This window comes from Pseudonaja textilis, chromosome 2 (genome assembly GCF_049901715.1).
Source record: "Pseudonaja textilis isolate UNSWEBS1 chromosome 2, rPseTex1.2, whole genome shotgun sequence".
NCBI lineage: Eukaryota > Metazoa > Chordata > Lepidosauria > Squamata > Elapidae > Pseudonaja > Pseudonaja textilis.
Genome location: NC_141991.1, coordinates 235,667,976 through 235,694,290, shown reverse-complemented (window position 1 = coordinate 235,694,290; position 26,315 = coordinate 235,667,976). Strand labels below are relative to the sequence as shown.

Genomic DNA, 26,315 nt, shown 5'->3' with positions numbered 1-26,315 from the left:
AACTCGCTATGGGACAACTTGATGCAAGTTAATTTAATAATTCTATTTAAATATTTAAAATACATTTTAAAAATAAGTTTTACAATTCCCATTTCATTCTGTCCCTCCCTTTTCATTCTTTCTTTAATGATTCTATTCCACTATTTTTTTTATATTAGTGCAGGGGTGTCAAACTCACGTCACAGCAGCATCACATGATGTATCAGGACTTTTTTCCTCTTTGGCATGGCCAGCACGTGACCCATCCAGCCTGTAGGCCAGGAGTTTGACAGCCCTGTATTAATGTAACTCTTGTCCCGCAGAGAGTTGTCCTGCAGTGAGTTGGCTATGGTAAGTTCTTCCGTAGTGAATTGGCCACACCAAGTTGGCTGTAGCGAGTTGTCATAGTCTTCTTCCACCATTTCTTATAAGAACCCCCATCCCACATGTTACCCTCCAAGACTTGATAGGATGGAAACTTCTGTTTACAGAATGAACACAAGAGAAAGAGGTTTGGCTGAAGAAATAGACACTGCTCAAAAAAATAAAGGGAACACTTAAACAACACAATGTAGCTCCAAGTCAATCACACTTCTGTGAAATCAAACTGTCCACTTAGATAGCAACACTGATTGACAATCAATTTCACATGCTGTTGTGCAAATGGAATAGACAACAGGTGGAAAGCATAGGCAGTTAGCAAGACATCCCCAATAAAGGAGTGGTTCTGCAGGTGGTGACCACAGAGCACTTCTCAGTTCCTATGCTTTCTGGCTGATGGTTTGGTCACTTTTGAATGCTGGCGGTGCTGTCACTCTAGTGGTAGCATGAGACGGAGTCTACAACCCACACAAGTGGCTCAGGTAGTGCAGCTCATCTAGGATGGCACATCAATGCAAGTTTTGGCAAGAAGGTTTGCTGTGTCTGTCAGCGTAGTGTCCAGAGCATGGAGGCGCAACCAGGAGACAGGCCAGTACATCAGGAGACGTGGAGGAGGCCATAGGAGGGCAACCACCCAGCATCAGGACCGCTACCTTCACCTTTGTGCAAGGAGGGACAGGAGGAACTTTGCCAGAGCCCTGCAAAATGACCTCCAGCAGGCCACAAATGTGCATGTGTCTGCTCAAATGGTCAGAAACAGACTCTATGAGGGTGGTATGAGGGCCCGACGTCCACAGGTGGGGGTTGTGCTTACAGCCCAACACCGTGCAGGATGTTTGGCATTTGCCAGAGAACACCAAGATTGGCAAATTCGCCACTAGAGCCCTGTGCTCTTCACAGATGAAAGCAGGTTCACACTGAGCACATGTGACAGACGTGACAGGGTCTGGAGACGCCGTGGAGAACATTCTGCTGCCTGCAACATCCTCCAGCATGACCATTTTGGCAGTGGGTCAGTAATGGTGAGGGGTGGGATTTCTTTAGGGAGCCCTCCATGTGCTCGCCAGAGGTAGCCTGACTGCCAATAGGTACCGGGATGAGATCCTCAGGCCCCTTGTGAGACCATATGCTGGTGCGGTTGGCCTTGGGTTCCTCCTAATGCAAGACAATGCTAGACCTCATGTAGCTGGAGTGTGTCAGCAGTTCCTGCAAGACGAAGGAATTGATGCTATGGACTGGCCCGCCCATTCCCCAGACCTGAATCCAACTGAGCACATCTGGGACGACATGTGTCGCTCCATCCACCAATGCCACTTTGCACCACAGACTGTCCAGGAGTTGGGGGATGTTTTAGTCCAGGTGTGGAAGGAGATCCCTCAGGAGACCATCCGCCACCTTATCAGGAGCATGCTCAGGCGTTGTAGGGAGGTCATACAGGCATGTGGAGGCCACACACACTACTGAGCCTCATTTTGACTTGTTTTAGGGACATTACATCAAAGTTGGATCAGCCTGTAGTGTTTTTTTCCACTTTAATTTTGAGTGTAACTCCAAATCCAGACCTCCATGGGTTGCTAAATTTGATTTCCATTGATAATATTTGTGTGCTTTTGTTGTCAGCACATTCAACTATGTAATGAACGAAACATTTAATAAGAATATTTCATTCATTCAGATCTAGGATGCCTTATTTTGTGTTCCCTTTATTTTTTTGAGCAGTGTACATTCTGTGCCATAATTGGTTTCAATTTCTTTTTTAAAATGCCTTTAAACTTTTTTTGAATTCTCTTTCACGGGCAAATTTATCATCTACTCAATAAATCAAAGTAACAAGCTTCATTAAAAAAATATAATCAATGCAACTGTTTCAAGCTGGTTCCTGCTTGAAGTTCAGCAACTGTGGGTCCAGGCAAGCACAGAGCATGCTCTGGCATCTTCCACTCCCTGTCTTCTATGGAGAGCTTCAGGGAAGCAAAGAAAGTAGGATTTTAAGCTCTCTGCCTGCTTGGACTTCAACTGTGGAGATCCAAGCTGACACAGATTGGGAGGGAGCTCTTTCAGCCAGGCCTCAGAGGCAAGAGGGAATCCTCTCAGCTGGTAGCCACAGCTTGCAACTTCCTTGCTGGCTTCTCCACTGACTTTCTCAGGTGGCTGATAGAGAAGATGATCACATGATTGTGGGATGCTTGGCGATTGGTTATAAGTGCAAGCGAGTTACCAAGCATCCAGACTGCAGTCATGTGTGACATTTTGTGATGGCTGGAAGTGTTTTACACGTCATAAAGCACCCTTTCTGAAACTGTTGTAACTTCAAATAGTCATTAAGCGACTGTTCATTAAGTGAGGACTACTTGTAGAGAAGACATATATTCTCCTGTTCCAATTCAGAAACAGAACTCTTTCTGACAGCTCAAGGTTCATCCTCACATTTTGCTTCTGGCAGTGTGGAAGCATTTTATTAACCATTTTTGAGGGATGTATCCTCAAGACATCACATCCATCCATCTCATCACTAGCCTGATGTCAAGACAGACTGTAGTAGTCTTTATTTGTTCCAACCTAACTTTTCCAACTCCTACTTTTTCCAACACACAACGTGTCATGTGAACAAAACTAGGATCCTTTGGAGAATAGCCTGGGGCTGAAATCTCTCTCCATTTGGGCATTTTAGCTTTGTCTGCACAAGAGAGACTATCCTTAGAACTGAGTGGAATTTTTTGACAACTGATGGCACTATTTCTCAACCATGGCGGCTTTAAGAGATGTGGACTTCAACTCCCAGAATTCTCCAGTCAGCATGCTTCTTGAAGCTGCCAAAATTGAGAAACACTGACCCATGGCAAATAGGAATCAGTTGTGTAAAGCTGTCTGGGTAATTATGCATCAGAAGGCCATATTTCCCATGTTTTCCTGTGACCTGCAGCTGATCCAGGATTTGTCCAGTACAATCTGTTCACCAAACTGTGCTGGATCTTCAGTTTTATGGATTTCCGGTGTAGGTGGCCTGGGCTAATCAACACATTCTTTATGCTGCAGTTAATTGTACCATAAAACGCATCCTGTTCTGGACTGAACACGCCACCCCTTTCCGACAAGCAAGTAGCTAGGTTTAATTTAGTATTTCTGGGAAATCTTACAATATTGAGTTCTCAGAGGAAAATGTAAAATATTAGCAAACAATATAGCCAAGTAAAATTGGGGCATTCTTGAAACTGCAGAAAGGAATTTCGTTTGGACATCATTAGCAGAAAAAAAATATCACATATTGAATTCTAGTTAGACTGTTTCCTTTCATACATCAAATCATACATCTGAATGGTGTGCCTTGTAAAAACTCACAATAGATAGAAATCAAGTCATTTTCCTATGCACTTTGTTTTCTTTTTAAATGTGCAGGACATTGTAAAGAAGTGCAGCATTTACACATGTGAAATCCTTCAAGTGGAACAGGTTAGCACAAGCTGTTCCAGCCACCTGACTGCTAAACTCACATTGTTTGGTTCTAAACAAAATTTTAGGATGCCACCATTAAATTGGATTTTGTATTCTAACACTTTCCAAAGTTATTCTAACCTGTTTAGCACCCTTCTCTTTGAGCTCACATCACCAATTGGCATTATCAACTGAGATGCAGATTAAAGTAACCGAGATGCTCTGGGTTAATTATCTGGCAAGGTAAGGCTCTTAAAGATGTAGAAATTATATTTTGCTAAAAGGCTTTGAAAAGGAATCAGTACACAAAGTGAAATGTGAAAGCTCACCCAGGGCCATAATTTTCTGCTTAACTGAACAGAGGAATGGTCTCATAATTGATCCTAAAATTGTGTCCTCTTTATAGCTTGACTAGCAAGTTTCCTTATCAGTTTAGCAAAAGCTCAGGTGATAGCTTCTAATAGTGGCAGTATGTTAACAGATCATGTGAAATTCAGCAGCAACATGTTGAAACAGTGGCTTCTACAGTGCTTGGATCTTCCTGGAAAGAAGGACTCTAATTTCAGGTTGTGTTCAACAAAACTACTTGCATGAAAGGTCACTCAGGGGAACAACAGGAATTTCTTAATTTGCTGAAACTATTTGCTCTAACAGATGTCATTTTGATGACTGTTGTTTTAGATCTTAAGACAGTTGTCGCTTATGATTTGGCTGGCAACAGAGCCTCAGAGGAAGGGTAGCTTAGACTTTGTGACTGCAGCAGGAAACAAGTGAGCAGCTAGCAAGCCAGAGAGTTTTGCCAAAAGATTTAGTAGAGAAAGTGAAACTACCAACCTCCTAATTTCAAATGTTCTTATATCAATTTTTGGTTTGTCTGCATCTGAAATGTTATAGACAGGATATATGAAAAAGGATACAATAGCAATGCAAGGAAAGGTGGAAGAATGCAAACAAAATTATCAAAGGAACTAAACACCTTCCTTACCCCAAAACAAAACAATCTTAAACCTTCTTCAGTTTCGACCAACGGAACTGAGGCAGTGGTGGGATTCAAATATTGTTGCCACCGGTTCGGTGGGTGCGGCTTGGTGGGCGTGCTTTACGTGCATGCACACACTTTGCGTGCATGCATGCACCAAATACACACTTTGCGCAGGCACAGAGACGTTTGCCCAGGCACAGAGGTGTTCTAACTCGCCTCCTGCAAGCCTGCATGATCCCAGTCGCTTCAGCAGTTGCTGCACGGCACTATTCTGTGCCGCGCAAAGCAGTTGCGCTTCAAATTCAGCAGATAAAAGTGAGTATTTATTTATTTTATTTGTCAAGCAAGTATTAGATAACAGGTATGAGTATAAGTATGATTATGAATACATGAAATGGATATGAATAAAAAACAAACAATAGTATAGGGGCACGTGGGTGGGCCCAACAGCAGCGCGGTGGAGAGAACCGGTTTGGTCTCCGCTGCTCATTGCTGCTACTGGCTTGTCAGAACCGGGCTGAACCAGTCGAATACCACCACTGAACTGAGGAAGAAATAAGATCGGGGTGGGATCGGTTCGGTGATTTATGAGGTTCGGTGATTTATGATGTGCTTCCCTATATGCTGCACGCACGTGCACCTGTAAATCATCATCAGCATGCTGCATGCAGAGAAGCAGCCTTTGAAACAGCCCTCTTTTCCTACTTTTTTAACTGCAGTTGTGCCTCGTGCAGCAGCTGAAGTTGAAAAAGCAGGAAATAAGGTCAGGTAAGAACCCGGGCGGGCAAAAACATTAGCAGACATAGAACCGTTCTATGTCTGCTGCTCTTCAGAGCTACCGGTTCCACAGAGGTGGACAGAACCAGTAGAAACCCACCCCTGAATAAGATTGAGGGATATGAAATTATGCAGGCCATGGAAAATCAAGAGAAGGTTTTTTCAGTCCCTCCAAACCCAATGACCACAGGTCAACCAGTGAATCTGACTGGAAGAAGTAGAATACATGAAAAACAACACACAGGATATAATTTAGCTTATGGAATTTATTATTCCACAATAAGTGGTGATAACTACTAATGGGTAAAGAATAGATAAACTCATGGATGATAGGTCTATCATGGGCTGATATTCATGAGCATCGAGATGATCTTCAGGTGGGATCCAGCAGCTGTCCAAATGCCAGTTGCAGTGGAACAACAGCAGGAGAGGAATCTGTCTCCTTTCCTCTTCTGTAAACCGGATGAAAACATCTGGTTGGTTTTGTGGGGAGAAAAATATTAGACTTAGTGGCCTTGGTCTGAACTCAAAGGACCATTCTTATGCTCTTATTCCTGCATGTTATAACATGGTTCGGTTGTTTGTAGATTTGTGTGCTCTGATAATTCAACCAATGTGATTTATAACTAGTGATTTATAGCTTAGGGAAATATGTGAACCAACTTATATGGATATTTGGCTGGACTGGATGTTAAAATCAATTTAATACAGTGTTGTGGCAGGGAATAAAAAAGCTCATAAGTAGCTATACCAGTGCATGCACACACATACACACGCACACAAACATATTTTGGTTTATAAAGAAATAGGCTTCTGAACAGTTAATTTACTCATCATTACTCTTATATTTTACAAGTTTGTCAAAATCCTCTTGTAAAGCCATTACTGCTTTCTGTAAGTTACTGTTGATGAATAAAGAAATGGGACTGAAGGATCCAAATCTAGCAATGTTCATTTGTTACTAAGACTACTCACACAGAATAGTTGCTGATTAAAAATACAGTCAGCCAGAAGAAAAGCACCGCATAAGATGAAGCCACAAAATCTTATCAACCCCAGACAAAAGGTAGGAAGCCAGAAGCAACTTAACACAAATCGATCAGAATTCAGTTTTATGAGCTAGAATCTAATCTGTGGAAAGAGTTATTTTCCTATTTATTCTTGTTTTGCCCCTTTCGTATGATAGTCTTAACTTGGGAAAAATTATGCTGGGTCACTTCCTACATTTTAGCACCACCAGCTCATACTCCAAGTATGGAGGTGGGTACAATATTATAAAAGCAAAATAATATAAACTGGTAGAAAGCAACCTAGGCCATATATGCATGGCATTTCTTAAGTTTAGAACTGATGCCTGCAGGGCATGTGTTTCTTCCCCCAGCTGTTGAATTATACTGGCACAGAGGGATTTTCTTTTGTTCCATGGTAGTCTCCAACCAAAAGAACTTCGATTTAGAATTCTCCTCCTAATACAATCCTATGGACAATCGCATGGGCGATTTTTTGGGGGTTCATCTCTGTAGATCCTACTTTCCTTTTTTCCCCTAAGCTAAAAAAGTCAATGCGTTTTTTCTAGAGGAAAATTATTCTTTCTGAAAAGGAATAAACAGAAAAATAATATATGAGTGGTTCTCAAAGTTTTCTTCACCACAGATCCCCTTTAAATACCTTTTGTGGTCATGCACATGGCCACGGACCCCCAAGACTTAACTCAAGATTTAAATCATAACTTTCCTTTAAGTCTTTGCAGAGCCCCTGGGGTGACATGTTACTACAACTAAAACTCTCAATCATGGACTGTATTCCATTAGTTGCTATCAGTCTTGCGGATAATAACATCAGAAAGTTTACAACCAAACAAAGGTGCTTATGTTTTTATTGCCAAAAGAGTCTATTACATCAGTTAAAACACTGAAGAAACCCAGGTCTAAAACATTCAGTGTAAGCAAGTATCGCAAAAACAAATTTCATCTATCTAAAACAATTTAATTTACCATGAAATTCTTCGTTAGAAATAAGTTCTGCTGTACTAAACATCTGGATAGTTGAACTTTTACAGAAAAGTTTTGATAGTCATAATAATGGGCGGGTGAGAGTGGAGGAACAAAACCAATATTTTATAACCCGTATGCCTGTGTGAACAGGTCAGGAAATTGGATGATGAGCAAAAGAAAGCATACTTTGGACTTGCGTAAGGACAGTAGCAACAGATAATCTCTATTGCATCTTTGTTGATACCATTTGTTCCTCAAAAAAGTATAACCTGCTTATAAATAAAATAGGCTTGTTAACAATTAGTAAGATAACGTGCTCTCTATGACCTGGGAGGAATTAGTTTTCAAATGACAAGATTTATGAGTCCATTTCATGTGCTGTTGCTTATGTGAGTTGAACAGCATCCTGAGCCAAGCATAACAATTCTCCTTGCCAGTCCCATACACAGATTAGAAAGGGCTGTAACACTATACCCAGGTACAGTTTCATGGGGACATGCCCCTCCAGGGGCTGCAGGAGGAGGAGGAGGTGGAAGAAGTGGATCAAATTGATCAAATGGAACAGATTGAATCAGGATCAATACATGACAGTGACCCAGCCCTGTCAGAAGCAGACCCTCTAGAAAGGGGGATGTCTGAGGATGAGTGCCTTGTTCCTGATCAACCTGTATTTACAGACTTATTCCACCCACAACTATTCAGATCACTTTTGTTTAAGGCAAAAAACATTGCACGCCTGAACAAGTCGGCCCCTTCTACCACTCCAACTGCCAGCCTTCAAGATTTTCTCTCTTTGCTTAGCATCTTTCGGCTGTCATAAGTAACGGGGGGAAGAGGGGGAGAATGATTATGGGAAGTGAGCTAGAGGTGTTACAAACCAGAAGTGTATTAACTGGGGGAGTACATTCTTGCTTAGGTTTCTATTCTATCCTTAGGTTTCTATGCTATGCGCAGCTGCAACTCTTTATCAAACTATGTCAAGGTCAACGGACAGAAGCTTCATCACCACGTGGAGATGCCCACATGATGGGATACACAACTTTTAATTGGAGGAACCAATTGAACTATTGGGGGTGGGAACGTTGCCATTACTTTGTATATGTGATTTACGCACCTATTTTCTCAGATTCAGAATTCTTTTGTTGCTACCACTTGATTTCCAGTAAAAGATATCTTTTCTCTAATTAAAAGAGTCTAAGTATTTCTTTCTTGGATTTTGAATGGAGCACCAGCTGACATTATTCTGAATCTGCCATTTCCAGCCCACCTGGAGAAATAGTAAATTTTCTTCCAAGGGGGTCTGAACACCCTGTCAAATCCAGCCAGCGACCAAGAAGAACTGGGAGCAACTGGAGGACAAGATTCTCTGCTGCTAGAGGAAGCAGGGGAAGCCAACTTGTTTGCAGAACTAAATCTTGGGGAAAATCCAGCTGTAAAACCCAAATGGTCCCTGGGAGTCGGCTGGAAGGATCCTGAGGAAAAGCCTCCTCCAGGAGTGACAAATTTACACCAACCAACGGTACACTGTTATCCCACCTGGGACCTTAAAAGGTCCTTGTTGCACTCACTAAGGGCCCTTTTGAACTCTTGAAATCGTCAAGTCTCCAATTGTTGACATATAAAGTAGTTTTCCTTGTAACGATCACTTCCGCTCATCGTATTTTGGAACTTGCAGCTTTGTCTATCAGACAAGATCTTTGTGTCTTCCATTCTGACCAGTGGTCCTTCATCCTGATCCTACGTTTATACCCAAAATTAACTCGGCTTTTCACAGGGCACAAGGGCTGATACTTCCTAATTTTTGTCCCAGACCATCCCAAGGGTTGGAACTACAATGGCATCGGCTTGATGTGAGGTGAACATTGCAAATATATATTAACCACACAGCGACTTTCAGAAATGCGGAAGCCTTATTTGTGTCGTTTCAGCCCAACACTTAGGGATACAAGGTCTCATCTTCTACAATAGGCTGTTGGCTATGGGCCACGATAGCGAAAACATATCAGACTCAATCACTATGGGTGCCCAGGGGCATAACAGCTTATTCAACAAGGAGTGCCGCAACATCGGCAACATGGGCCACACAGGCACCAATAACTGAAATTTGTCGAGCCACAACCTGGGCCTCTCCATCACCATTCATTAGGCATTATAAAATAGATGTGTTTGCATCTGCTGAGGCCTCCTTTGACAGAAGAGTTCTGCAACAGGTCCACAGGGACCAGGAGGGGATTCCAGGCCAGACGGAGTCCCTCCTGTAGGACAGGCCAAGCTTTGGTATGTCCCACTACTGGTTGCTCTGAACAGCTCATGGGAGAAAGGGCGTTGGTACTCACCTGACACACCCATTCTCTTTGAGCTGTGAAGAGCATCCAGCCCCACCCTTTTTCCATCTGGTGGGGTCCTGTTTCGGCCAACGAATTGTTAGGGCATTGAGGGTGTTTATTTCTCTCGTCTTCACCAAAACTGGGGAACGCTGGGGAGGAGTCCTGTGGAGGAGGAGGAGCGTTCCACAAATTAAGCCCAGCCTAGATATACAGAGACTGAAGCACCTCCCACTATTGGATGCTCTTCACAGCTCAAAGAGAACGGGTGTATCAGGTAAGCACCAATGCTCTTTCTCTGTGACAACCCCTCAAAAACAGAAGACTACTATTATATCACTCCTTGTCCTTCTCTCTGTTAAACTAGACATACCCAGTTCTCTCCAGATTACTTATCATCCTTTATTGGTCTTCTCTTTCTCTTTTTCTAGAGTCTCAAAAAAATTGCATTGTGATAAAAACTGGATGCGGTATTCCAAATTTTGTCTTAACGAGTGCTGTACTAGTACTTTACAAGTCCTTGATACTGTTTGTTTCTCTGTTGATGCAGTCAGGACTGCATTGGCTTTTTTTCGTAGCTGCAGCACACTGTTGGCTAATACTTAAGTGGTTGTCCACTAGATCCCTCTTACAGTTCCTGCTGTTGAGCTAGATACCACCTGCTCCATACCTGCTCCATGCATTTGGGTTTTCTTGCCTAAGTGTAATGTCTTATGTTTGTTACCTGTGAATTGCATTTCATAGGATAGAGCCCAGTATTCTAGTCTGTAAGATTCTCCTGGATCTTGAACCTATGGTGTTGGTTATTCCTCTCAGCTTGATGTTGTCAAATTTGATGAATTCCTCTATGATCACTCATTTGCTGCTTCCATCCTTAAACCTGTGGAAGATATTCCACAGGATTCTGTTTTCTTGCCTTTTTTCTGGGATGATGTTTTTTGCTCCCAAGATATAATCACACAGAAATTTGATATGGGAAAATAAACTTGCAAAACAACATTTACTTTTTCAAAGGAAGACAAAGTGGCAATCTGGGTCATGATTAAGAAGGAGAGACAGAGGAACCCATGGTTTGGTTGTTATTAAGTTTTCAAGCTCTGATACTTATTGTTGTGGTTCGCCGGCAGACGGTGCAGACGGCAGCAGAGTTGGATAGTGAGGACGAAAGGGGACCAGCTAGGGAGTCTGGAGAAAACTTGGATGAGGGTCCTGCGTTGGATGCAGGGATGGGGTCAGGACCATCTGGGAGTGGGGTGCTGCCTTTGGAGTCCGGCAGCAGTGAGGCAGAGGACCCAGGGGAGCCTGTTCGCAGTGTGCATATGCGCAGAGCTGCCAGAAGGCGAGAGCAGCTGAAGCAGAAGGGGTGACTTGGGAGTAATGTTGGGAGGTGATTGCCTCTCCCATAAGGGATAAAAGTCAGACCTCAATGACAAAGAACTTTGCAGGAAGCAAAGTAGATTTCGAATCCTTTTTGAAGCTCTGGTTGGTTTTTTCTGGTACTTTGGTTGGTTTCTGTGATAATTGGAGACTTCTGTTTTTGGTAGCATTCCACAGCACTGAAAGGCATGTGCTTATCTTGGGGAACTGTTTATAATTACTTCTGGCTGGGAATGAAAGTAATTCCCACCGTTGTAATAAAATAGGTTTTGCTTTTAAAACAAGTTTGTGTTTAAGTACGTTTGATGAAGAACACTTATTACAATACAATACAAAATTGTGCAAAATGGAATTATAACAATATTTAAAGGAAAGCCAAGCGTTATCTACATGTATGAGGTTCCTAAATACAAAACAACTCTATAAATACAGCATAATATGGGCTAATGAAGATAATTCATTTGTTGCTCACACTTGCCATTGGTTCAGCAAGTTGGCTTTTAGCCCAACTTAGAGGGAAAAACCTGTGAGTCCATTTGTAACAGCAGAGAGTTGTGGAGAATTTTAATTCTTTCCAACTGGCACGTAGCTCTGGGGGGAGTCCTTCAAAGCCAGAACTGTGGTGTTCAAATCTCCCCGTGATCCCTTTTGCATAGAAAGAAATATCACACTTTGTTTTTTTCTCTTCTCGGTATTGTCAGGCTTACCATGAGGTAGTCTGAAAAGAATGCATAAATGCATTGCCAGGACAGAACAATAGGCTTTCCTAGGATATAATAAAAAATGGAATAATTCTCAAGCTTCTCTTGACAGTCTTGTATAATATTAAACATGGAAACCACAAACATTCTCCATAATATATAATATCTTGAGGCATGATTTTCTTGGCTGGTCTAGTAGTTGCCTGCCTTTTGGAAGCCTTGTGCCAGGGGAATCCCCTGCTTAGAGTCAAGTTGAAACACCCAAGCCATATTGAATTCAGAAGGAGAGATTTAAGCTGCTGGAATCAAGCAGCTTTCCAAGATCATAATTGTTTATATTCCTATTTGGAAAAGATCAATTCAAGTTTCCAGAACCTGGAACCCTCCAGATATGTCGAGACTAATTCTAGATTTCCAGCTGTTTGGTGGTTGTATAGGAGAAGTTTGAGCTTTTGACCAAAGGGAGTCTGTATACTATATAGGTAGGGCTATGCTTGCAGCTTAGCTACTATATGGGTCAAAGTTCTCCTAATTCAGGTTCGGCTATGCAAGATAGAAGATGATGGTGCTTTGCTGTTTCTGCTTCTTTTCTTCTTAATTTTTTGTTCCTTTCTACTGAATCTAAAGCTCCAGCGACAGGGTATCTATCCATCACTTTCTGAACATACCAAAAGGTATGAAAGCTTTGATTGTGGGCATACATTTCTTTCCCCAACACAAGGTCAGTACACTCTGCTTGTGTCAGCCAGCAATTGAATCATAGCACATACTTTCTCTTCATGGAGAAGCTACATATCCTTCCATTACACTACAACTTATCTGGTTTCCTGTTCTTCCCCTTTTGAAAAAATCCAGTGGAGAAAATTCTTCAGAGTGCCTTCCTTTGGGATTTCTTGAAAGTATGGGTAACCCCCCCCCCTCCACCCTCCACCCCCAGAGATATGCTTATCCAGTAGAAGACAGAATAGTCTGTCTTTTCATTCAATAAGTATAATAACAGCAAAAGAATGCAATCCAAATTTTCTGTTTAAAAAACGGTAACACAAAATCTCTTGCCTAGGAGAATTGATAGAAAAAGGACTTTTTTTCTGCATGGCACTGGAATAATAGTATATTTCTACTGTATGGAGAGATAAAGGGACTTAGTAATAAAACATTTGAAGACCCTCAACAGGAATGCCCAAGTTTCTTTGATGATAATGTTATTGGTAGAAAATGAAAGCATGTCTTGGATTGTCTTCCATTTACAGGTCAGCAGCCTCATAATTTATTGTCGCTTAAAGTTTCAATATGTAATAAAAATTTATAAAGCCATAATATTTATTGTAATCTAATCCCTTCGTAGATTGTTGGCATTATTCCATCCACTTCACCACTAAAGCAGCAGAGAACTGAAATAGTGTTTCCGTTTTGTAAATATAATGAGATTTATACCATTATCTTTTTCTGCAATTGCAGAATCCAGAGGAATGGATCTTTGGTTGTTGCTGTTTACGTTGGCTCTGGCATCTGCGAACAGTTCTTTTTCCACAATGAAACGTGAGTTTGAATGCTTTTGAGAGAGAGGTATTAACAATGTTTGCGGTACTTAGCAAAAGAAATTTCAACATTAAGTCTATGCTATGATTATTCTCAGCACGAGCTGTTGCTATACCAAGTTCTATTTTTATTTTGTACTTCACATTACTTTGAACTAGATAGTCTGTGAATTAAGCATCAGCACCTGCAGGAAAGTATCATAACGTTTCAATCTAAACCAAAATCTAAGAAGTTGGGATTACGGCCCACCTAAAAGCTAATGGCAGAAAGCAACTGGTTTTGTAGACTTGTACAGAACACAACATTTGCCTACCGAAAGACAATGCCATTTCAGTGACTTTGATTGTCCCATTCAGTGACATCGCTGATGAATTGACAAGGTGCTACACTACTAAAGGAACAACCCAGCCTCCAACAAGAACACTATTAAATGAGCATAAATTCATTGCAGCAACCCTGAACATCAGAAAAAAAGAAGCAGATCATCTATCCAACATTTCCCAACAAAATGGATATCCATGCAAATTGACCAAAAAGAGCCTGACCATTCAACCCAATATAGCACAACCAATACCAGCTGTGAAAAGAATAGCACTGCCATACATCAAAAATATCTCAAACCACAACAGACTACTACAACCACATGTAATCCCCATAGCATGCAAACCATCTAAAGCCCTCTAAAACATCCTAAGTTGGGTGTCAAACTCAGCGTCACATCGTCACGTGACATATCATGACTTTTTCCTCCTTGGCTAAACTGGGGGTGAGCATGGCCAGCACATGACACACCTAGCCTGTGGGCCATGAGTTTGACACCTATGTCCTAAATAAACCAAAAGACCCAATAGCCCTGGAAGAAAACAGAAGAGTCATTTACAGCATACAATGTAAGGACTGCAATAATCACTATGTAGGACAAAGAGACAAAAGATTAGCAGAGTGCATCCATGACAACTAACTGTTCTGACCAAGGCTTCCTGAAATCGCAATTAAGCACACACTTAGTCCAAACAATTCTTGTTTTATTTCAACACGGGAATTATGTTCATTCCCAGCCATAATGAGTCACAAATAGTTTCTCAAGACAAGTGTTAGGGATACACCCTAGCAGAATCTGCATGGCAGTCAGGCAAAATATGTGAGATAAACGTTCTTGTAGCTTACACTCAGTAAAACAGATACACCGTGCTAGTTAAATAGTTTATTCCAGTAAGAGTTATAGCATAGTCAAACAGTCCATATATCATTCACTAATTCAGTCCATCCAGGGATTATTCAGTTGCAAATTCCAGTGTCGAAAAGAGAGGTCAGTAAACTCACAAATATCAGTCCAGGAATATATCTCCTCGCAGTAGAGATATGAAGAAGTCAAAACTCCTCTCTTCCTTCAGCAACTCAGCAGTAGGGAAAAACACGCAGTTAACAAACCATCAATTCATCAAACCAGTCAATCGTCAGGAATCGTCAGGATCTCTTGCTCCCTCTTATGGCGGTTCAACACCGCACCCAAAATTACATGCTTTGCAGTTTAAAGTGACACTCACTTAAACTTACTATCATAGTTTATATATATTATTTTACCCAAACTACGTTAGGTAACCTTGTTATCCCTAACAACAAGCACCCACCTTTATCTCCTTTCAATGGCTGCCAACAACTAAAATGCCAAATTAACTGGAAAAAAAACCAAACAAAATACAAAAATCCACACATAGCTTCAAGGTTTAATCCGAACAGAACAAACAACTTTGTTTTCTGCAAAGGTTTCTCTACCTTTGCACTTCCTTTATACCTTATTGGAGGGGCAATCACCTCCAACCCTTACTCCCAAGTCACCCCTTTTGTCTTAGCTGCTGTTGCCTTCTGGCAGCTCTGTGCACACGCGCACTGGGAATAGGCTCCCCTTGTTCCTCTGCCTTGTTCCCAGATTTTGGAGGCTCCAGAGTCAGCACATAACTCCCAGATAGTCCTGGCCCCATCTCTGCATCAGATGCAGGACCCCCGAGTCCTCCCCAGAATCCCGGACTGGTCCCTGTTCTTCCTCACTGTCTGATTCTGCTGCCATCTGCACAGGCTGCCGGCCAACCACTACACTAACTAGCAGTCAGAAAACATAATGAAAACTCCTTTCACAACTCATGGACTGACTTAATCAGTTTCAACTGGAAAACAATGAGCTTCCTAGACCAAGTCCAAAAATGCTAAAGAATTCCTGGAAGCCTAGGACTCATGCAAATTGGGCATCAACAGGCACATAGAGATAAACAACATCTATATACCATTCAAAAGAGACAGTCAAAAGACCAAAAAGGAAAAAAGCAACCAAAATACTTCCTCATCAGCAATCAATACCCAGAGAAGCAGAAATTAACACCAACATTAACATAAAACCAACAATTAAGAAGCAGACAATACCCTAATCAAGGAACTACCAACTCAGACAAACAAGCTAACAGTAAACAACAGCCCAATCCAGGAACTACCAAGACCACTCACACTTACATGGACAGGACAAGCCACTAGTATATAAAATGAGAGCAAACTTTATTCTACCCATATTTTCTACTTTCAGTGACGTTGGTAAGGGGCAGGATTTTCTTGCAGTGTTAATGTGGTAAATACTGTATTCTAAATTTATACTGACAGAAGAAAGCTACTATTGAGCCTACACACATGAGCAGAAGTCCTTGGCATACCCAAATTAAATGAATGATTTTTCCACAGCTGGGGCTCTAAAGCCTCAATCAGAACCTCTAAGTGGTGATAGAAGTGAAAAATCATTAAATGCTGGAAATAATTTTCATGTTATTATAAATTATTAATCATATCCCATGTATTTTTAAAATAATATTTAGAAATGACACTGAATGTTTGTTGTGATTCCTTCTTCAAAAGTTGACTAATGGCATGACAAGGAAAAGATAAATGAGATTCTGACCTGAATCATAATTCATAGCACTTCTGATCCTGTCTGCTTGTGTTCAATCACATTGTTTGTGTTTCCATAATTTACTGTAACTCGGGATTCTTGGATTAGTGTTCAGGTAGGGGGAAAAAGGTAAAACCTCTGCTTTTTAAGAATCTTCACCATCAAGGTGGGGAGAAGACCATCCCCTTGTCTTCCTCTATTTGAACATAATATCAACCCAGTATTTGTTCCTACTTATTTCTAAATATATAACACAGAAGGTGTAGCTTTATTGTCAGAATGTATATTTTAAATCCTGTCTAGCCAGTATACGAATGGTTTGGAGGTGATTTTATTGAATCTAAGTTGAAACTACCTATTTTTTCTACTTTGAGTTGCTAATTTGACCACCCTATTCTGTTTTTATTGCATCCATTATTTTATTTTCAGCCTTGGAAGCTTAATGGCTGTGGTGGGGAAGAAAACTGGTGGAGGAAATGCATTGAAACTTGTTGTAAAACAATTCTTAACTGGTGGTGTCTGTACATCAAATATTTTCTAACACAGTAAAAACTTGAAAACAGGATTAAAAAAACAAATAGAATATTTGAAAGGCAGGCCTCACGCAGTTCTTAATATTACATATTGAAATATGCAAATTAAACTGCATAAAATAATTTTAAGAAGGGATGTTTAGAAAAAGGCTCCACAATGTAGTGGCTTTGAGAAACATGGTATCTGTCATGCTAAAATTAAAAGCACTGTAGTCTTTACTCTTCTTTTGAAGAAGAATGTTTATTTTTTATTTTAGATTTTTTTTATCCCACCTTTATTGTTTTTATAAATAACCCAAGACAAGCAAATATGCCTAATACTCCTTCCTTCACCTATAGATGCAGAGACGGGTTTTTCCCCCCTCTGCTGAACACTACATTTCCACAGTTCTGTCTTATGTCTATTACTCATTTAGTATGATCATATTACTTTTATCCTTCTCATCTGTTCCATTACTTTCTCTATTGGTGGTATGATGATGATGATGATGATGATGATGATTACTGCTTTGTTGTTTTGCATGCACACTAAGAACTTATGCATCAGAGGCAAATTCTGTGTGTCTAACCACACTTGGCTAATAAAGTATTCTATCTATTCTATGAAGTGAGTTGGGCTGAAAGTGACTGGCCCAAAGTCATCTAAAATGCCTAAGGCAGGATTAGAGCTCATAGTTTCCATTCTCATACCTTAACTACCAGACCAAAATTAGTTATAGATAAAATTCTATTATAACTATTTGTAACAAAGGACTAAATCCATTTTTTGCAGCTACAGAAAGCTGGTTGTTTTTTTTCCCCAGTGCCCATTAAAGAAAACCACCGTGCTAACAGTAGCAAAGTTTCCCATCAGTTCCTTGGCTCAGGCAAATTCCAATTAAGAGTGAGAAGCAGCTTGTTCTTAAATTTTGCTGTTGGTGGGTGAGAAATTGAGACTTAAAGATTTAAGAAAGAGGTTGGTTGAATCATGCAAGATCAGAGTGGGTTATTTGTTGAGGCTAGAAGACAGAGCTAGCTCCTTGGGGGACTTCAACTCTCAGAATTCAGAAAGTTGAAATCCACACAACTTACGATTGCTAAGGATAAAGAACACTGGTCTATGAACTGATGTACAAATCCATGTACAATTAGTGCAGTTATGCCAGAAAGGAAAAGCAATCAATTGAGTCTTTACAGCTATATTTTACTATCCTCTCCCACCACCAGGACTGCATTAAGACCCCCACTGTAAGCCCTTTTATTTTTGTAAGGCCTCTTTACAGTAGTAATTCAGATCAGTGGTGGGATTCAAAAAATTTTTTACTACCAGTTCTGTGGGCATGGCTTGGTGGGCGTGGCAGGGGAAGGATAATGTAAAATCTCCAGTATTTGTCGGTTCTACTCAAAATTTCTATTACCGGTTCTCCAGAACTGGTCAGAACCTGCTGAATACCACCTCTGATTCAGATCCGTGTGAGATTATAAAGGTAATATCTGTTGTAGGAGATTTTCTTTTGTCCAGGGGATCGTGTCTGTGTATTCTCTAACTTTCTGCTGGCTGCTCTTTTGCTGTTATGAGACTATTCCGTGACAACTGACTGGTTCATGCATTTGAGACTTAAAAGCAAATAAGCACACATTTTTCTTTTTTCCCCTGATGTGGAAACTCAAATAAACCTGATGAAGTGGTAGTATTATCTTAGGTATATTTAATTTTAAGCTATACGAGTATTGATTTTACTTGTTACTTTTCATATTTTCATGTTGTGGTTTAATTAAAACATGTTTATAAGCTCCAAAAGCCGCATAGCTCTGAATAGTCATTGCTATGAAATAATCTAAAAAGAATTAACATTTTGAAGAATGTCTTGGCAATCATTAATTCAGGCAAAAGCTTCTCCCACAATTGGTCACTTGTCAATTAGAACATCAAATGTGTATGTGAACTGGTCATCCTGTGTTTTGAATGAGAATGTAATTTCCTCCTTCCATGTCACATAATATCATATCAAGACATTTCTGATATTCAGTGGATCACTGAAACCCAAATGCGTAGGCAGTGATCTATTGCTTTTAATTGCATTTTCAATTAATAGTAAATCAAATCAAATCACTGTTTGTGGAAGAGAGATACCTAGCATATTGCTCAAAGAACAAAATTCCCTGAAAAAATATGCCCTTGATATAAAATGAAATGCTTTTTCTTGTATGAGAATACTTGAAGACTTCATTAAAACCATTCTATAGAATAAGTCATAATATCCTAAAATTGTTTTCTGTACAGATGGCTCCAGCCAATTTCCTCTGTAAAGTGGATTATTTAATGCACTTTGTAGAGGAAACTGGAGAATATAAGCTTGGGAACAGCCCATGGAATAATATATTAGCAAGTTTTTTAAAAAAAATCTTAGCTGGACACATATTGTTTTGTTTTCTGGAGTAAAGTTGGATCCAATTATAAAACTGCCATCATGTCCTTGTTATAGTAATAATTCATTTATGGGACAGGGAATGGATTTTTCAAGAGCACATCATCAAGAAAAACAAAGCTGCCTTTGGACATCTTGATTAAAACAGATGTTGTTTTAATCTTTCCTGATCTACTATTGTAGAAAGTAGATGCAGAAGGAACTTGAATCTCCTGGCATAACTTAATGAGTTTAGTAAGTTTTATAATGAAATGTTTAGATGCATTGAATGCTCAGGGAAAGAACATAACAAATATAAAGAACCAGACAGAAAATTGTTAGCAGATAGAAAGACCAATAGTATAGTTACAGTCTTTGCTTCTTTAAGAAAGATGGACTGCAACTCTAGATGGGGAATTCTGGGAGTTGAAGTCCACCTCTTTGAAAGTGGCTAAGGTTGAGAAACTGGTTTAATGACACATTATTTTATATGCTGGTCTTGCAGAGTAAAGATGGAGCACCCTATTTTGCTATCTTCTTTGTCTTCTTTGATTCTAAAGGAAAGCCTTTAGAATCCAGAAGGTGGGATTGTAAGGTTTAAAATAAGAGCTTTCCTTGTTGTCATTACCAAGAATCACCTTATATAACTAAATTCTAGAGTTACTATTTACCCCTTCTGGATTTAATATATTTTAACACTTAAGAAATTAAAATCTAAAACTTCGGAAAAGAGTTTAGAGCTTAGTTCAGGCTTTCAGCTTTCCAAAGTTTGTCCTTCAGATGAAATAACTAAAATTCAGGAATTTCATGGGAAGGGGAAAGTGACTGACATTTAAGACATGCCTATAGTATGTCGATATGTCTGTAGTATATTGCTTTTTTAGGTTAATCAAATGCATAGATTTTAGACTAAATTGGTATTTGCAGGAAAGAAAAATAAATATTGGTTATTTGTTTGAAATAACAAATCCAGTTGTTAAAATCAAAACTGTTTCCAACACAAATGTGTCATGTTAGTCCTTATCCCTTACCCCTAGGCAACCTTTTGAATTGGACATATAAAGAATTCAAACTTCAGAGCTGCTACTAACTACACTATAGCCTCACTCTCAAATATAGTAAATATGCAGAAATATATGCAAACAACGCATCCCATAAAACTGTACGAGCTTGATAGCTTTGCTTGGTAACAATTTCTTTTATTGCTTTTACCACATTCACTATCCTAAATTACTAGAGGCTGCCAAAAAATGCAAAAAATGCCTCAAAATGTCAAGCTCAGATTTGACAAACAAGTCCCTAAATCTCCAGGCATCCAATGTAATCTACAGTTCTCAAGGGTGTTACAGTTTTTTGTAGAGCTTAGTTAGATCTAATATTTTTTTTCCAAAATAAATGTGCTATTGCCATTTTCTCTAGCATCATATGTTAAAAATGTTCAAATTGTTAAAAATGAATTATTGTTAGTAAGAAGAAATTGTTCTATGACTTTCTTGACATTGACCGAAAGTGGCTAGGATAATAAAGTTAAAAGGCAGCTGAGTCACATGTAAGTATTGCTAATACGTTTTGCAAAGATGTGGAACCATTATTTGCAGATGTAACCTGTCGGTGTTGTGCTGTGATCAGCACAGCTGCTGTTTGCAATGAGAGCTCAGTACTTTGCCACCTCTAGCAACCCACAGAACATTATTCAACTTATTAATGGTGCTACTGGTATTCCTGATGGAATGATGGTGATTTCATGTATCCAAAAGAAAGGAAACCTGTACAATGCAAAATCATGGTTGGATGATTCCGACCACATTTAAGGTTAGAACATATTTACTATATTTAATCAGTTGCTCTGTCAGAGTTTCTCAACCTTGGCAATTTTGAGTCCCGTAAAACTTCCCCAGCCAGCATGGGATCTTAAGATTTCCAAGGTTGAAAAACACAGTTTTATGTCTTTGACTGAAATCAGTGGCAGTATCTAAGCAAATTTAGCTGATCTTGAAAAGCAAGGTCAGGTTTGGTTAATGCTTGATTGGGAGAATGTGAATAAATCTCAGGATTGTAGACTAGAGGGGGAGATTAAAAAACATTCCTCAAAAAATAAATGTAACTACATCCATATTGTTTCCAAGAATTAACTTGGGTCCATATAATCAACAAGAGTGATTATATGACTCAACAGAGCCTTATTTCAATGTCTTTATTTACTATTTTTAACTGTAAATCTGAAACTTTGGATTGAAATAGTGAAATTAGGAACCATTCCTAAGCTGAATCAGATTTAGATCTAATATAATGTTGCACTTATAATATCTTTGGAAGTGGAACATGGCCTCTGTATTCCTTGAAGCCTTAAGTCAGGAACCAACAATCTTTTCAGGCATTCAGACATTGGGATTTTATAGTTGAAGAAGCCTGAAAGGCTGAAATCTTATGAAGTGATTTGCAGATGAAGACCAAAACAACGAGCCAATTATTATGTAGTACTATTCTATTTGTCAGGTAAAAACAAAGGAAAGAAATAAACAGTTAAAAGATTCTTAAAATTATAATGATGTTTACTTTGAATTTATGGTGAGAGGGCAGGGCAAAACAGCTTAGAGAGGGCTATAAAGCACTATAAAGCAGTATATAAGTCTAAGTGCTATTGTTATTTGGCTGAGATTACATATTAAAAGCTGTTTTTATCATAAATCTCAGATCAACAAGTATCATCTCACAGATTGTGAGTACATGGCAATCTTCTATGAGAGTCCATCAAGATTGCAAAATTCTTGCTTGAATCTGGAGCATAACATGGGAACATTAATTTGCTGAAATGTTTGTTCATCTTGTGGGTTTTCAGTCAGTTTTTAAAGTAACTTTTATTCATTTTTGGAGGGTTGAGTTGATTATCACATGGCCAGTCTCTGGTCAAAAATCTTGTCCTTTCATCTAGTTTACTTTCCTCAAAAGCATCAGGCAGAAATATAGCTATTGTAAGATACGGACTACAGGGATTTCGGGAAATATTGTTCTCCGGTGTGTCAGAGTTCCTTCTGTGCTCTTAACCACTTGGGAGAATTAAAGTTTATAGGATTCCTTGTGCTAAATCAATGTTATTGCAACATAAAGTTGATGAATTAAAAGTTTCTAAACAGTATGTCCTTCATCTTGTTTTGCATGGTTAAGGTGGTCTCCTCAGACACTAGATACAAAAAGCAACAACAAGGTATTTTCAGTACAGAGCTCCAATTAAGATAAAAGGTTCTTTGAAGCTGGGAATGAGAGAGGGAAGGGAAAGGATTTGGGTTTTTTTCCCTTTTCTTCCCTATATTGACAACTAAGAGATTTAAGCAAGAAATCAGCAAAATTCCACTTTGACAGTAACAGATATTTAAATTGAAAATAAAATGTCAAAGGGACAATAAAGATTTCTGGATTCTCAAAAAGAAGGAAAAAACAAAAGAGTGGGATCTGGAAAAAGGGAGGAGACCACCTGGAAGTGAAAGGAATTAACAATGAAACTTTAACAAGATTCCTAAAAGATACATTTTAACTGAAACTTTGTAATAAGATAAGAGAACCCCAGGAAGAGAAAGTAGAAAAAAGAAGCAAGAAGAAACATTTTTGGATTATTTGGATTACTAGGTGATTTTTGGATTTTGGATCTAAAGGACTAAAATTAATCAGGTTTAAAAGTTCTTTAAATTGTTTAAAAGTTTTTAAAATGGTATCACTCTTTGAAGAATTGAGAATGGAACTTAAAAAACAGAAAGAAGATGCACAAGAAGGAAGGGGTTCTTTTGGCTTCGTATTTCAATTTTTAGAAATGGAGATTCTGAACTATACGAAACAACAAGAAATGTCTGTAGAACAAGAAGGGCGGGACAAAGAAGAAGCCATCTTCAATGACCAAGTACTTCTATGTGGGGAAAAGAAAGGAAAGGGGGGAAAGAGAGTGAAACATTTAAGATCCGAAAAAACAACCCCCAAAAAGAATAGTTTGAAAAGTAATTATAACATTAGGAAGCAACAGAAGAGAGGATTACAAAAGAGAGAATCAGAATTAGAGAGAGAAGAGGTCAAAAAGGGAAGGGAGAAGAGGGAGAAGAGGGACAGGAAAAGAAATTATAAAGGATAGAACCAGGACATAGAGAAGCAGGGAAAACGTACAAGACACAGAGATAATGGGTGAAAACTTAATTGAAATGGGGATTCTGCAATAGTACATAAGATAGTATTGTTATATTAGAAATAGAAATGAACTTTGAAAATATGAAACAAGTGTGATTAAAATGATAGATAAAATACTCATTGTAATGTAATGGAATGTTTAATAAATAAATTAAATAAAGAGAATGAGAGAATGAAATTAGGAAAGGAGGAGAACATTTTAATTACTATAAATGTGCTATAAAAATTTAAGTGAAGAGTAATATGAAAGAAACATGAAAAAAATTATGGAAATATTATAAGTGTTCCTAGAAGTATGATACCCTATTGAAAAGAAATGTTAAAGATGTCAAAGATTATAACTAACATTAATAATAGAGCTGAATTGGAATAGAATAAGTATTTTATTTAATATTTTTTTATATATATTTTTTCTCTTTAAGAACTTAGTGCGTATTTTAAGAATGTACCAAGCAGAATTTGACTGGAAGTTATGTGCTGTATTGAATGTTATAATTGTAAAGGCATAAATTGAAGTTTAAATAAGAGTTGAATGGATAAAAATTAAAAGATACAAAGGTGTCATACTCCAATTAGTAACTACAGGGAAAAATTTTGTTTAATGAGAAAAGAAAATATGAAATTGAAGCAGGACAGACAAAAGTATAAATATGATGACTAGAAAGGTATTGAAACTTAGAAAAATATATATATAATTGAATTTAGAAAGGAATGAGATAATTAAAAGTAATATTGAGAAAACTAAGGGAAAGGAAAAATTATTGAGAAAATGTTAAAATAGTAATAAGATATGGAATAGAACACAAAGATGAATATGAAATTGAATTTGTGTCTGTATGGAGAAGTGATAACCCGGGACCATGCTATTCTCAAAAAAAGAAGTTTTACTTGTAATATGTTTTGTGAAAACCCAAATAAAATTTTTATTAAAAAAAAGATCAAAGGTTAACAAGCCATAGGATGTCCTTTCCAACATGCTGCATTTGCCAGAGGACTGTTTTTATAAAAAATCCTCATTGTAATCCAGAAAGAAAGATCTTATTATTTATTATTCCAGAGGGGAGCATCTTATTGGTTAAATTTAGTTGCAAGTAATGGACTTCAAGCTAGATATCAAGGGGAACTTCTTGATTATATGAGGTGTCAACCAATAATGACTTCTCATTCACTAGAGGTCTTTAGGCAGGGCTGGGTGATCTTCTGTCATAGATACTTCAGTTGATCCAGGACTGATTAGGGAGATTGGACAAGATGTCTTCTCAGATGCCTTCCACCTCAGCGGTTCTAATCCTTACCCTTCAGTATGCAGCAGATCTTTAGCTAAACTGAGAAGTTGAAACAACATCCTAAAAAATGCAATACCAAGATCCTTCTGTATTGTCTTTTTTAATTGAAAATTATTATAATATAAAATACAAAAAAAAAAGATAAAAGAGGAGTGTTGGAGGGGAAAGAAAAGGGAAGGGAATGCCAAGTAAAGGGGAAAGAAAAAAACCAGTGACTTCTAACTTTTTAAGTGCAATAAAATACAAAATACAATTACAACCCCAACTTTCTATTTTACATATTCAGTAAATACTACCCATTTCTATAACTAATTTAACAGACTAATTTAATCCAAAATCAAATATTTTTTCCCAAGTGTAAAGTCCAAATGTGGTTTCCAAATACAACAAAATGGGATACATGTTTTCTTTAATTAGAGCAGTTAATTTTGCCATCTCTACCAGCTCCATCAGTTTTTTATCCATTGTGGGGATTGACATATCTATATTTTTGTGCATATAGAATTCTTACTGCAGCTAATATACCATATATAATACCAGAGTTCCATTTTTTAAAAGCTCCTTGTCCAATAGTCATAAAAGAAAAACTTCTGTTTTCAATTTTCTATTTGTTTTAAGCATCTTCTGAATTAAAGCATAAATCTAGCCCCATTTTTCTTTTATTGTAAACTCACCAAAGATGATAAAAAGTACCTTCTTTACAATCACATTCCCAACAACTATTAGAAACAGCTTTATACATCTTCGACAATTTCTCGGGTGCTAGATATCCACAGTGCACCATTTAAAAGTTTTCTTTCAGCTTAAAATTCAATGTAAATTTCAAACCATTCATCCAACACAATCTAACATATAAATTGGGCCAGTTTGAGCTAAAAACACACAAAAAAGGAAAAATGTCTGCCAACAGCTGTATTATCCTCTGGCTGCCAAGAGCTGGTTTGTCTTCCTGATGTACAGGAAGTCATTGACTTACAAAAATTCATTTAGTGACCCTTCAAATTTATAATGGCACTGAAAAAGTGATTTATGACTATTTTTCACACTTATGACCTTTGTAGCATATGATCAAAATTCAGATGCAAACCTATGACTGTTACAACATCTCCATGGTCACATGATTTACATTTGGATGCTTGACGACTGATTCATATTTATGAAAATTGCAGTGTCCCGGAGTCATGTGATAATCTTTTGTGATCTTCTGACAAGCAAAGTCAAGGAGGAAGCCAGATTCTCACTTAACAAACGTGTGCCTAGCTTAATAAATGTTGTGAGTCACTTAACAAATGTGACAAGAAAAGTTGTAAAATGGGACAAAACTCACTTAACAAATTTATCACTTAGCAACATAAAATCTGGCCTCAATTGTGGTCCTAAGTCAAGGACTACCTGTGCTGGATGGTTTTCATGACCATAATCTCTAGCAAGGGTGCCTCTTGCCTTGGGCAATTTAAGAGACTCATTTTCTTTTCCAAAAATCTCATAACACATATACAATGAAATATTTATTGAGCTGTA

At 38.5% G+C, this 26,315-nt stretch overlaps 1 protein-coding gene across 14 annotated transcripts in view; it reads left to right on the top strand.

The window, feature by feature from the left end:
* The window catches only part of GHR (growth hormone receptor), a 146,654-nt gene that overhangs the window by 60,042 nt on the left and 60,297 nt on the right, over nt 1-26,315 (top strand). For 11 of the 14 annotated variants that reach the window (XM_087927340.1, XM_087927332.1, XM_026716148.2 and 8 more), the window contains one exon: nt 13,406-13,486. The exons of the other annotated variants lie outside the window; for them this stretch is intronic. In XM_087927340.1, the coding sequence (XP_087783466.1) occupies nt 13,417-13,486 (70 nt within the window). In that variant the 5' untranslated portion in view covers nt 13,406-13,416. The remainder of the gene's footprint in view (nt 1-13,405; nt 13,487-26,315) is intronic. 14 annotated transcript variants of the gene reach the window in all.